Source organism: Garra rufa, chromosome 3, assembly GCF_049309525.1.
Source record: "Garra rufa chromosome 3, GarRuf1.0, whole genome shotgun sequence".
Lineage (NCBI taxonomy): Eukaryota > Metazoa > Chordata > Actinopteri > Cypriniformes > Cyprinidae > Garra > Garra rufa.
The window spans coordinates 58,980,574-58,991,696 of NC_133363.1; the positions used below are offsets into that span (position 1 = coordinate 58,980,574).

At 41.2% G+C, this 11,123-nt stretch overlaps 2 protein-coding genes across 2 annotated transcripts in view; one reads left to right on the plus strand and one right to left on the minus strand.

The window, feature by feature from the left end:
• The window catches only part of LOC141332467 (cell migration-inducing and hyaluronan-binding protein-like), a 48,223-nt gene extending 43,063 nt beyond the window's left edge, over window positions 1-5,160 (minus strand). The window contains exons 1-3 of the mRNA XM_073837602.1: window positions 5,151-5,160; window positions 3,040-3,161; window positions 1,139-1,286 (exon numbers count right to left, since the gene is read on the minus strand). Of these exons, the coding sequence (XP_073693703.1) occupies window positions 1,139-1,286; window positions 3,040-3,161; window positions 5,151-5,160 (280 nt within the window). The remainder of the gene's footprint in view (window positions 1-1,138; window positions 1,287-3,039; window positions 3,162-5,150) is intronic.
• Window positions 1-11,123, plus strand: part of LOC141331683 (aryl hydrocarbon receptor nuclear translocator 2-like) — a 366,477-nt gene that overhangs the window by 68,386 nt on the left and 286,968 nt on the right. The window lies entirely within an intron of this gene.

The following is an 11,123-nucleotide window of genomic DNA, read 5'->3' on the forward strand; positions in this document are numbered from 1 at the left end:
GAGAGAGACTCGCGCCAATAACAGAAAGCTGATTGGCTATTGCATGCTGGTCTCATTTGTAGTTTAAATACAGCAAATTATATTTGGAATTGTGAAATAAAGAACTACAACACCAAGGAAACAACAAAAAGAGAATTTAAATGAGCATTAGAGGTAGCGTTACATGGACATTGGAAAAATAAGACCTGTGTAAAATTATTTAAGACCTAGAACAGCGAATTTAAGACTTTTTAAGGCCTAAAATTTAGATTTTTAAATTTTAGACTTTTTAAGACCCCGCGGAAACCCTGTGAGTAATTATTTTCAGGATTCTTTAATAAATAGAAAGATCCAAAGATCAGCATTTACTGAAATAAAAAGCTTTTGTAATATTACCATATAATATTAATAATATTACAATATACCATTCAAAAGCTTGGAGTCAGTATATAGAAATGAAAGAAATGATAGAAACTAATACTTGTATTTAGCAAAAATGCTTTAAATTGATTAAAAATGATGATAAAGACATCATTCATAATGTTACAAAAGATTTCTATTTCAGATAAATGCTGTTCTTCTGAACTTTCTATTCATCAAAGAAACCTTTCAACATAATAATAAAAAAAAATTGAGCAGCAAATCAGAATATTAGCATGATTTCTGATAGTAATGTGACTGCTAAAAATTTAGCTTTGATCACAGGAATAAATTACATTTTAGAATATATTCAAATAGAAAAAATATTTCAAATTTTACAGTTTTTGCTGTACTTTGGATGAAAGAAATGCAGGCTTGGTAAGCAGAAGAGACTTCTTTAAAAAGACTAAAAATCTTTCTGTTCAAAAGCTTTTGACTGTTAGTGTATATTCAATTTATGGTTGAATGGTTGCCTAATTTTACTTACAGCATGGCAAAGTTTTTTTTTTCAAAACATTTGAGACAAAGAAAAGCAGCTGTGCTATTTGACCCCATGCATAGAGAGCTATGCATACTGCTGCTTTTCACTTTCATTGTATGCAAACGAGCAACTTGAGGTAAATCTCTAATTGTGTTCCATGAAACAAAGTTATAAAGGCTTGGAGTGACATGCGGGAGAGCAACTGACTGATACAAAAGAGTTTCTCCGGAAGCAAAGAGCAGAATGCTTCCAACTTACCGAGCTTGCCGCACAGGAAACGCACTCTGTAGTTGTGGCAAATCCCATCCACCTGCTCTTTGTTGAGGCATACAAAGCCATAGTTTCTGTCAAACTTGGAGAAGACTTCTCCTGTCATGTTGGCAGGGATGCCGTCAAGAGTTTCAGCCTGAAGGCAAAGGAAGACATTTTTAAATACAGTGAAACAGTCATCCTCGCACATACACTTCCGTTCAAAAGTTTGGGTCAGTATGATTTTTTATATATATATATATATATATATATATATATATATATATATATATATATATTTTTTTTTTTTTTTTTTTTTATTCAGCAGGAATGCATTGAACTGATCAAAAGTGACAGTAAATATGTTACTTTGTTCATTAAAAATCCTGAAATAATTACAGTTTCCATAAAAATAGCAAAAAGCACAACTGTTTTCAAGACTGATTTCTGAAAGAGATGTTTCAAAATGATTTTTGAATGATTATATGACACTGACTGAAGACTGGGGTAATGATGCTGAAAATTCACCTTTGATCACAGGAATAAATTACATTTTAAAATATATTCCAATAGAAAATGGTTATTTTGATTTGTAATAATTTTTCACAATATTACCGTTTTTCCTGTATTTTTAATCAAATGAATGCGGTCTTGGAGAGCAAAAGAGACGTCTTTTAAAAACATTAAAAAGTTAAAATGCCACTATTAGCACTTTTTTTATGTGAGAGTTGGATGATTTAACTAATTTATTTATTTTTTACACATTTAAATCAATAAACTCTTATTATTAGTCACGGTTTCTGCTGTGCTGTACATTGTACTGTACATGGTTTAAAGTCTGATTACACTTACAATAAAAAACATGCTATTTTTTTCATTGATACTGACCACCATAACATAACAGGCCATAAAATAATATGTAAAAATGTAGTATGTGAAACTGTGTGAAGTACAGAACTGTCACTTAGTGTTACACTTAGGGAAAAAAGCTAAAAGGTACATCTTTGTACCTTGTTTACTCCTTAAAGGTACATTTTAGTACCTCAAAGGTGCATATTAGTACTTTACAGGATTAGTTCACTCCTGAATTAAAATTTCCTGTTAATTTACTCACCCCTATATCATCCAAGATGTTTATGTCTTCCTTTCTTCAGTCGAAAATAAATTTTTGAGGTTTTGAGAAAAACATTCCAGGATTTTTGTCCATATAGTGGATTTAAATGGGGATAAATGGGTTGAAGGACCAAACTGCGATTTCAATGCAGCTTCAAAGGGCTCTACATAATCCCAGTCGAGGAATAAGGGTCTTATCTAGCGAAACAATCGGTCATTTTCTACAAAAAAATACAAATGTATAAAGTTTTTAACCACAAATGCTCATCTTGCACTAACTCTGCATCCACGACTTAACTTTACTTTCACATTACGAAATCACATGGTCACACCATGTGGTTAGTTCTTCGGTTCAAAAAGTTGGGCAGGGCGAAAAACGCCATCTCATTTTCTTCTCTAACTTCAAATGATGTTTGACTTTCTTTGCACGTTTGACCTTTCCAATGTGATTACACAATGCATGAAGAATCTGTGGTTAAAAAGTATATAAATTTGTGTTTTTTTTAGAAAATGGCTCATCGTTTCACTAGATAATACCCTTATTCCTTAACTGGGTTTGTGTAGAGCCCTTTGAAGCTGCATTGAAACTGCAATCAACATGTTGATTCACATTTAAGTCAACTATATGGAGAAAAATCCTTGAATGTTTTCCTCAAAAAACCTTAATTTCCTTTTCAACTGAAGAAAGAAAGATATGAACATCTTGGATGGCATTCTGGAGTAAACTAATTTAATAAAAGTCAAAAAATAGGTGCCGCACTAGTGAGAGTTTTACATATGCGTTGACATATGTTTACCTCAATATCAAGGGGGTTACTGCACAAACGTTCTGGAAAAGCTTTATGGAGGTCAGTTAGTTTTTCCCAGTCACCTGACCCCCGCTCGTCATCGCGGTCGAACCATTCAGTCCACTCAGCCTCTAAAAAAAAAAAAAAAACACACAAACAGACACACCGATTAAAGCGTTGCCACCCCTCCAGTGCTGCCCGACAGACAGGCTCTGTGTAGATATTAGTCTCATTTACATCTTTAATCTTCCTGTTTTGCAATTCTGCCTGTCAAAGCCTATTTATGCAGAGATAATTGCAGTTCGCCCTCCCTGTTTTGCTGTCTGCATTGCCAGACCTACAGGGAATTCAGCCTACTTTTGTTGCATTGCATTCAAATCAAACCAAACGTAATAAAAAGACAACTCTGCCATGCAATCGAAAAGACGTTCCTCCTTCGCTCTCTGCTATGATCAGGGCAGAAATCTCAAGTGTTCATGCTGTTTGGGGGATACTTGAAAATGATTAGGAGGTACGATAAATTATAAAGAGCCCTTCAATATAAAAGAGCTCTTAGAATCTACTCCAGGGGTGTGGTGGAAAATTCGCCGTGTATATGAACATGTGAAAAGTGAATTGGTGTCATATTGTACTGTGTGCTGTATATTAATTGACCCACTACTTGCAAAATCACTCTCATGCTTAGGGTTGCACTGTACTGTTGCTTGGCTTTTAGGTCATGCCTGCAAGCTTTAAGGCAATCTATTCCTGAAAGCTGACAATACAGCAATACAAAAATGTAGTATATGACACACTACTTATATCAAGAGTGATACTGCAAAATTTGTTACCTATAAGGCCATTTATAATTTTAACATACTGTATATACATTCATGAAAACTCTTTGAATTTGAAGATTAGGGTAAATTTAAATTATTTTGTCTTCTGGAAAACATGTAAGTATCTTCTGTGCACACTGAAGGGCAGTACTAAATGAAAAAATATGATATTTAGGCATAGAATCTCCATTCTGTTCGAAAGTTTTCAACCCCCAGCTTTTAATGCATTGTTTTTCCTTCTGGATCAGCAAGTGTTTGAACCTTCTGTAATAGTTGCATATGAGTCCCTCAGTTGTCCTCAGTGTGAAAAGATGGATCTCAAAATCATGCAGTCATTGCTGGAAAGAGTTCAAATTCACAAAAATGCTGGAATACCCAAGAATTTTTTGAAGAACAGCAGGCAGTTTAACTGTTTAGGACAAGCAAGGGACTCATGAACAACTATCACTAAACAAAAAACACAGATGGATCATTCAGGTAACAACACAATATTAAGAATCAAGGGGGTGTAAACTTTTGAACAGCGTCATCTTTATAAATGTAATTATTAAGGCCTCTAGTTATTTCCTTTTAAATTAACAGCAGAGTTTATAGTGAATTTCAAATAATTACACAGAAATGGCAACACTTTGAAGCGAATGTAACATTTTTAAGTAAAAAAAGAACAGAAATTTCTATTTTTCTTGTATTTTCTTGTAAAACATACTCCAAAAATATTTTTTACAGTCTGTCGACTTCCTGTTTCAAAAGGAAATACTTACATCCAAAAGGAAAGACTATTTTTCAAAATGAGAGAATTCAAGTTTATAAAAAAATTAAATACCCAGTTAAAAAATAATTTGACAACCATGGCTGGTCTGTGTAGGCATATTTGTTATTAATACCGGAAGCTGGGCCAAAGGGTTTGTTTTCAAAATTGATAATATTAATAATAAGAAGAAATGTTCTTGAGGAGCAAATCAACATGTTAGAATGATTTCTAAAGGATCATGTAACACTGAAGACCTTAGTAATGATGCTGAAAATTCAGCTTTGTATCACAGAAATAAATTAAATTTTAAAATATGTTCAAATACAAAATAGCTATTTTAAATGTAATAATATTTTACAATATTTCTGCATTTTCTGTATTTTCGACCAGATAAACACAGCCTTGGTGAGCATAAGAAACTCTTTGGTATAGTTCGGTATATCCAATAAAAGTCAACTTTTTGGAGTCTAACATCATATCAATGATCTCCAAGCTAAAAGCATTTCTGGGCCCAAACTTGTTCCTGGAATTCCATAATAAATTTCACCCACTTTTCCCCATCTGTGTGCCGTAATCATATGGCAGGACTTTAATTCTACATCTAAATGAGTTCATTCTCTGCCCATAATAGGATCTCCCACACTTGTTAACTAAATTATCACTTTGGTGATGAACAAACAGATGGCATCTTCAGAATGGGGATGTTCTGTGCTACTGTGCGATCGAGACGCTGGTTGAGGATGTGAGGATGTACAGGTGTAAGTGGTGGGCTGGGTAATTAAGCTGCAGGGACTCGGGGGCGGACAGACAGACGCTACGTGGAAATTAGTTAACAGAGCTGAAGATTGTGGGATATTGGGAGAGATTCTTGAGGAGGTCGCAAAATGAACCAAATATAGCATGTTGGATCACTGATTAACATCATTTACACATCATATGAGCGAAGACTCTTCAAAATTAATTTTAGGGTTATTTAATCTGCTCGCACTTTCTTTTTTTGAATAACTGAATGCTGTACAGCTTACTTAAGATATTTGTAATTAATTAAGATTTGCAAGTTGTCTCTTCCATATAATCGGAATTTTCAGTGTCACATGATCCTTCAGAAATCATTCTAATATGCTTATTTGCTGCTTAATAAACATTTCTGATTATTATCAATGTTGAAAACAGTTCTGCTGCTCCATTTTGGTGGAAACAATGATACATTGATTTTCAGGATTCTTTAATAAATAGAATGTTCAGAATTGATTTGAAATTGTAATCTTTTGTAACATTCTAAAAGTCTTAACTGTGACTTTTCATCAATTGAATGTATCCTTGTTAAATAAAAGTAACAATTTCCTTAAAATAATAGTGTATATATGTGTTTTAAACATTAAATCTGCAATATTATAATTGGCTATGTTGTTCGGTGCAAAAAAATAAAAAAAGCTTTTCTTACTTAGATTTTTTGTCTGTTTTCCAGCCAAAATATCTAAAAATAAAGAAGGACTTTCTAGACAAGTAAAATTGTCTTTATTTTGCTTGTACTAAGCAAAAACGTCTAGGTTACGTATGTAACCCCTGTTCCCTGAGGACAGGGAACGAGACGCTGCGTCCTGGTGGACACTTTGGGAACTGCCTTCAGCATGACCGGTTCTGAAACAAGCTATAGAACAACGACAGTGAACTTGACACTGTCCGGCGCCAGCCTATGACATCATCAACAGGCGCCTGCTAGTATAAAAGCAGATGCCTGAGAGCACAACACCATCTTTTTGTCTGACGGAGGTCTGTGCAGGGCCCGAGGCATGGCAACGAGACGCAGCGTCTCGTTCCCTGTCCTCAGGGAACAGGGGTTACATACGTAACCTAGACGTTCCCTTCCGGAGGGAACTCTACGCTGCGTCCTGGTGGACACTTTGGGAACGTTTATACCAACACCGCCATGCCGAGGGATAGGTGATCAAACTGACTGAATGAGGAGTCAAGAAGGAAAATCACCCCTGCTTCAGCGAGAGTCGCTGGGGCCCAGTGACCTGCCACGGCTAGCTCGGCTACCTGTGCACGCAACTCTCAAGCGTGGAGGCCTAGAGGAAGCCTACTACACTTTAGCTCTCTAAGTGAAGGAGCTCATAAACGCCCTGACCATAAGGGGCGGAGTTTAGGGAATGGAGGTCTCAGCAGAGCGAATGTCTGCTCTAGGGACCTGACAACATTCAGTGCTAACAGGTATAGGTGGCTATACTCGACACTGGGGGTATTCAGTGAGGCTGAATAGCCTGTGCAACCAGAACTACCCGAGTGGAGCGTATGCTCAGAGGGAATCTACAAAGTGGAGGTCTCATGACCTAACTACACTTGACACTGACAAAGGTCTGTGAGGCTGAATAGCCTGTGCAGCAGGCCTGTCTAAGTGGAGATTTCTGAGGAGTGGAGGCTTCGCCGAAAGGAAGCCTGGCAACACTCTGTGCCTTCCAGAGTGCAACTCTAAGAATGGAGGTGCCGCGGCACCTCTACACTCAAAACCTGGGGGTAGTCAGTGAGGCTGAGTAGCCTGTGCAGCAAAACTACCTACAGGGAGTTCAGAGGAGTGACTGCTTCAAAGGAAGCCAGGAAAGCACTCTGTGTCTTGCAAAGGAAAACTCTAAAAGTGGGGGTCTCGTGACCCACTTCACTTCAACACTGAGGGTAGTCAGTGAGGCTGAATAGCCTGTACAGCAGAACTACCTGAGTGGAGTTTCTGCAAAGTGGCGGCTTTGGTAAAAAGAAGAAGCCTGGTACCACTCTGCACCCAGCAGAGGACAACTCTAAGGATGGAGGTCCGTGACCTATCTACACCCAATACTAGAGGTGGTCCGTGAGGCTGAATAGCCTGTGCAGTCGGACCGCCTATTTCTAGTGAGTCTCTGGAGGCAACGAAGGACTCAGGCTGGCAATGTTCTGCGAGCAGCAGAAGGACTCTAAGAGTGGAGGTCCCAAGACCTGCTACACTTCAACACTGCAGGTGTTCATCGAGGCTGAATAGCCCATGCGACAGTACTACCTGAGCGGAGTCTGGAGAGTGGAGGCTTTCAAGGAGGGAGCCTAGCACACCTCCGTGCTTAGCAAAGAAGAACTCTGAGAGTGGAGGTCTTATGACCTATCTACACTCTAATCCTGAAGGTCATCCGCGAGGCTGACTAGCCTGTGCGACAGAATTACCTTCGTTATGGAGCTCTTCTGGAGAGTGGAGGCCTGAAAGGCGTCGACACTCAATCCTGCTAGCAGTGCTATCTGGATTGGAGTTGGGAAACTAAAAGGTTTTTGAAGAACCAACTCAGAAGATGGACACGGAGGAATGCCCTGCGTGGTCCATACCGTATAGGATTTCAGAAAGGAACCTGCCTTTATGGGAGGAACCTTACCATAAATATGGATTTTAGTGAAGTGCCTAAGTAGTGCACTTACCACTTACGTGGATTTTAGCGAGTGCTCAAAAGACTAGCGTGAGCAAACACCACAAATGTGGTTTTGAATAGGTGTCCTGAGCATAGCGAGGATCACCAGATTTGCAGTCTCTAGGCGATAGCAGAGCCTGAAAGCGGAGCTTCTGGAGAGGGGAGGCTTCAGCAGAAAGACTCTCTAAAACGAGAGGAGGCCTACGACGCTCTCCCTAGGGAAACTCTTCAGAGTGGAGGCCTCAGGAAACGCTCTAGGCGAGGGGAGGCCTGACTACACTCGACGCTCAAGAAAAGGCAGATACTCACAGTCAGGGCCAATAATGAAAAATTCTCATTTATCATCTAGCTCTGTGTAGTGGAGGCTCCGAGACTACATCTCCAAGGAGAGAAGCCTACAACACTAGTTTTTGGTGAGTGGAAGACTGCACTTCCCCCAAAAAATAGTCAGCGAGGCACTCATGGGCCTGCTAGCTGCTATAACTGTGAGAGTGAAGGTCTCAGTACTGTTGGCTGTGACAGAGGGGAGACCTATTACACTGTGCTTATCAAAGGAGTTGAAAAAACTTAAAGGTTTTGGAACCAACTCGAAGAATGGGCACGGAGGATTATCCTGCGTGGTCCAACCCGTGAGGGATTTGAAGAAGGATCCTGCCTTTACGGGAGGGATCCTCACCATAAATATGGATTTTAGTAAAGTGCCTATTTTTGTAGTGCACTTACCACTCGTGTGGATTTTAGGGAATGCTCAAAACCATTGTGTGAGCAGACACCACTAACGTGGTTTTGAGAAGGTGCTCTAAGCATTTCGCGAGGAAAACACCTGTATTATTCCCGGGCGATAGCAAAACCCGGAAGCGGAGCTTTCAGTGAGGGAGGCTTTAATGGTTACAAGCTCTCTCGAGCGTAACAAGCCTGACGACGTTCAACTGAGGAAGCTCTATCGAGTGGAGGCCTTGGTATACACATCCTCTCAAGGAAGGGAGGCCTTACTACACTCAACGCTTGTAGTGACAGGTCCATGAAAAAGAATTCACAAGCTGCCTTAACCTTGTGTTTTCCCGGCCTGTATTTCTGGGAAGTGGAGGCTTAACAGAAACACCTCACATAGAGGGAGCCTAGCAACACTCGACCCAGTAAAAAGCTCTCATGAATGGAGGTCTAAGAATGACCTGGCTACATTCAGCGCTAAGAAGTATTATCTTTATATATCTCTCTTTACAGAGGACTTCACAGAGAGGAGGCCTCCTAGGCCTGCTACACTCAATTCTGGCACATTGCCAGAAGGTAATTTAGCGAGGCCCAGAATGGGGCCTGACAGCCAAATATATAAGATTTCTACTTCAAAGCGGGGCTTTTTTTTTTTTTTTTTTTACATATTCTCGCATGTATATGTATGTTGGATCATGTCTATACCAAGCCCACTCTAGCGGAGGTTTCAAAACCTGACAACGCTTAACCCACGAGGGGATTTCTACGAGTGGAGGTCTTACACACTGTTTTCTTTTATGAAACGAGGGGAGACCTGGCTACACTCGGCACTTGGTGGCAGTAGAACTCAAGAGGAGCTCGAAAACTGCAATAGCAATCACCCAAGCGGAGCTGGTAGACAAAAGAAAACATACACTACACGCTTGAATATTTATTAAAGTGTCTTTACTGTTCACGTACCGGGCCAACAGATTGAGCCTCAATCTCATCTTTGGCCCAGCCCCAGAGTCTTTGGTGAGGGGAAAAAGGAGGGGCAGGTAGCCCCACACTGGCGACCTGGCCTCGTCTCTGGCCCTTGGACCAGGACGGGCCTGGTTTCCCCCCGGTGTTCAGGTGGAGGCGTGGACCGGCGAGGGATGCAAAGCCCCGGGGCTCGGTCCAGATCTTCCAGCAGATCAGCCTGGTACGCCTCTGCAACACTACCATCGTGTGCAGAGGAGCACCGGCCTGACCCACTGCCGCATATGTGCCTTTGGAGCCTTCAGGGTCGATGTCCCTCGCTCTGAGAGATAGTTCGCAAACATCTGCTCAGTGAGAGGCATCGTCACATATCCGCGCCCATGCATTCCCTCGACATCAGCATGATTCACATGCTGATGCCTGTGAATGCGGGCTGAATATGGCCTGTCCCATTCCCTCTCGATCTCTTATGCAGATCAGGAAGGAATGGGAGGCTCACAGGAGTTGGCTTTGTCATGGCCAGGAAAGAAGCCGCTCGTCTAGTCTGCCTAGGGCGGCCTTTTCCCTGGCGGGCTTCCACAGAAGGGGTAGCCGCGCGGTCCATAACAGACATCAACTCTTCATATGCGGGGCAAGGAGGCTGCATGGGCTCAAAAAGAGCTCATCTTGTTCCATTTCAACCTCCTGCTCGCCCTGGCTTGAAGCCAAAAGAGCACTCGCTGCAGGACCGGAGGATGTGAGAGACAACACAGCCTCCGCTAGCAGCGCATTCTCGTCTCCGGCTGACGTGCGCGAGAGATTAAACGCTCTCTCAAGCTCGTCAGCCAGCTCCACCTGTGATCCCCGCGATCTCAGCCGCCGGGCAGCCTCAGCCGCCGCGGGACCCGAGCCGCATGGGGCGGATGGATGTCCCAATTCCCTCGAGAAAAGAGACGGACGAGAACGGAGTTTCTTCAAAGTGAAACTCTCACAATGAACGCGCTCCGCTCTTTCTAGAGCAGAGCGCGCGTGCTCTTACACCTAAACACACCAAACAGAGGTTGTGTGCATCATCAGGTGTCAGATTACTCTGACACGGATCCGCACACTTCCTAAACAGTTTTACTCTAGGCATCGCTGTACTCACTCGTTTAGAACAGAGGAATCTGAAGACAAAAAGATGGTGTTGTGCTCTCAGGCATCTGCTTTTATACTAGCAGGCGCCTGTTGATGATGTCATAGGCTGGCGCCGGACAGTGTCAAGTTCACTGTCGTTGTTCTATAGCTTGTTTCAGAACCGGTCATGCTGAAGGCAGTTCCCAAAGTGTCCACCAGGACGCAGCGTAGAGTTCCCTCCGGAAGGGAACTCACTTTTTTTTTTTTTCTGAAAACAAGACAATAATTTGTACTCGTCTAGAAAATCTTCTTGATTTAAAATGTTTAGATATTTTG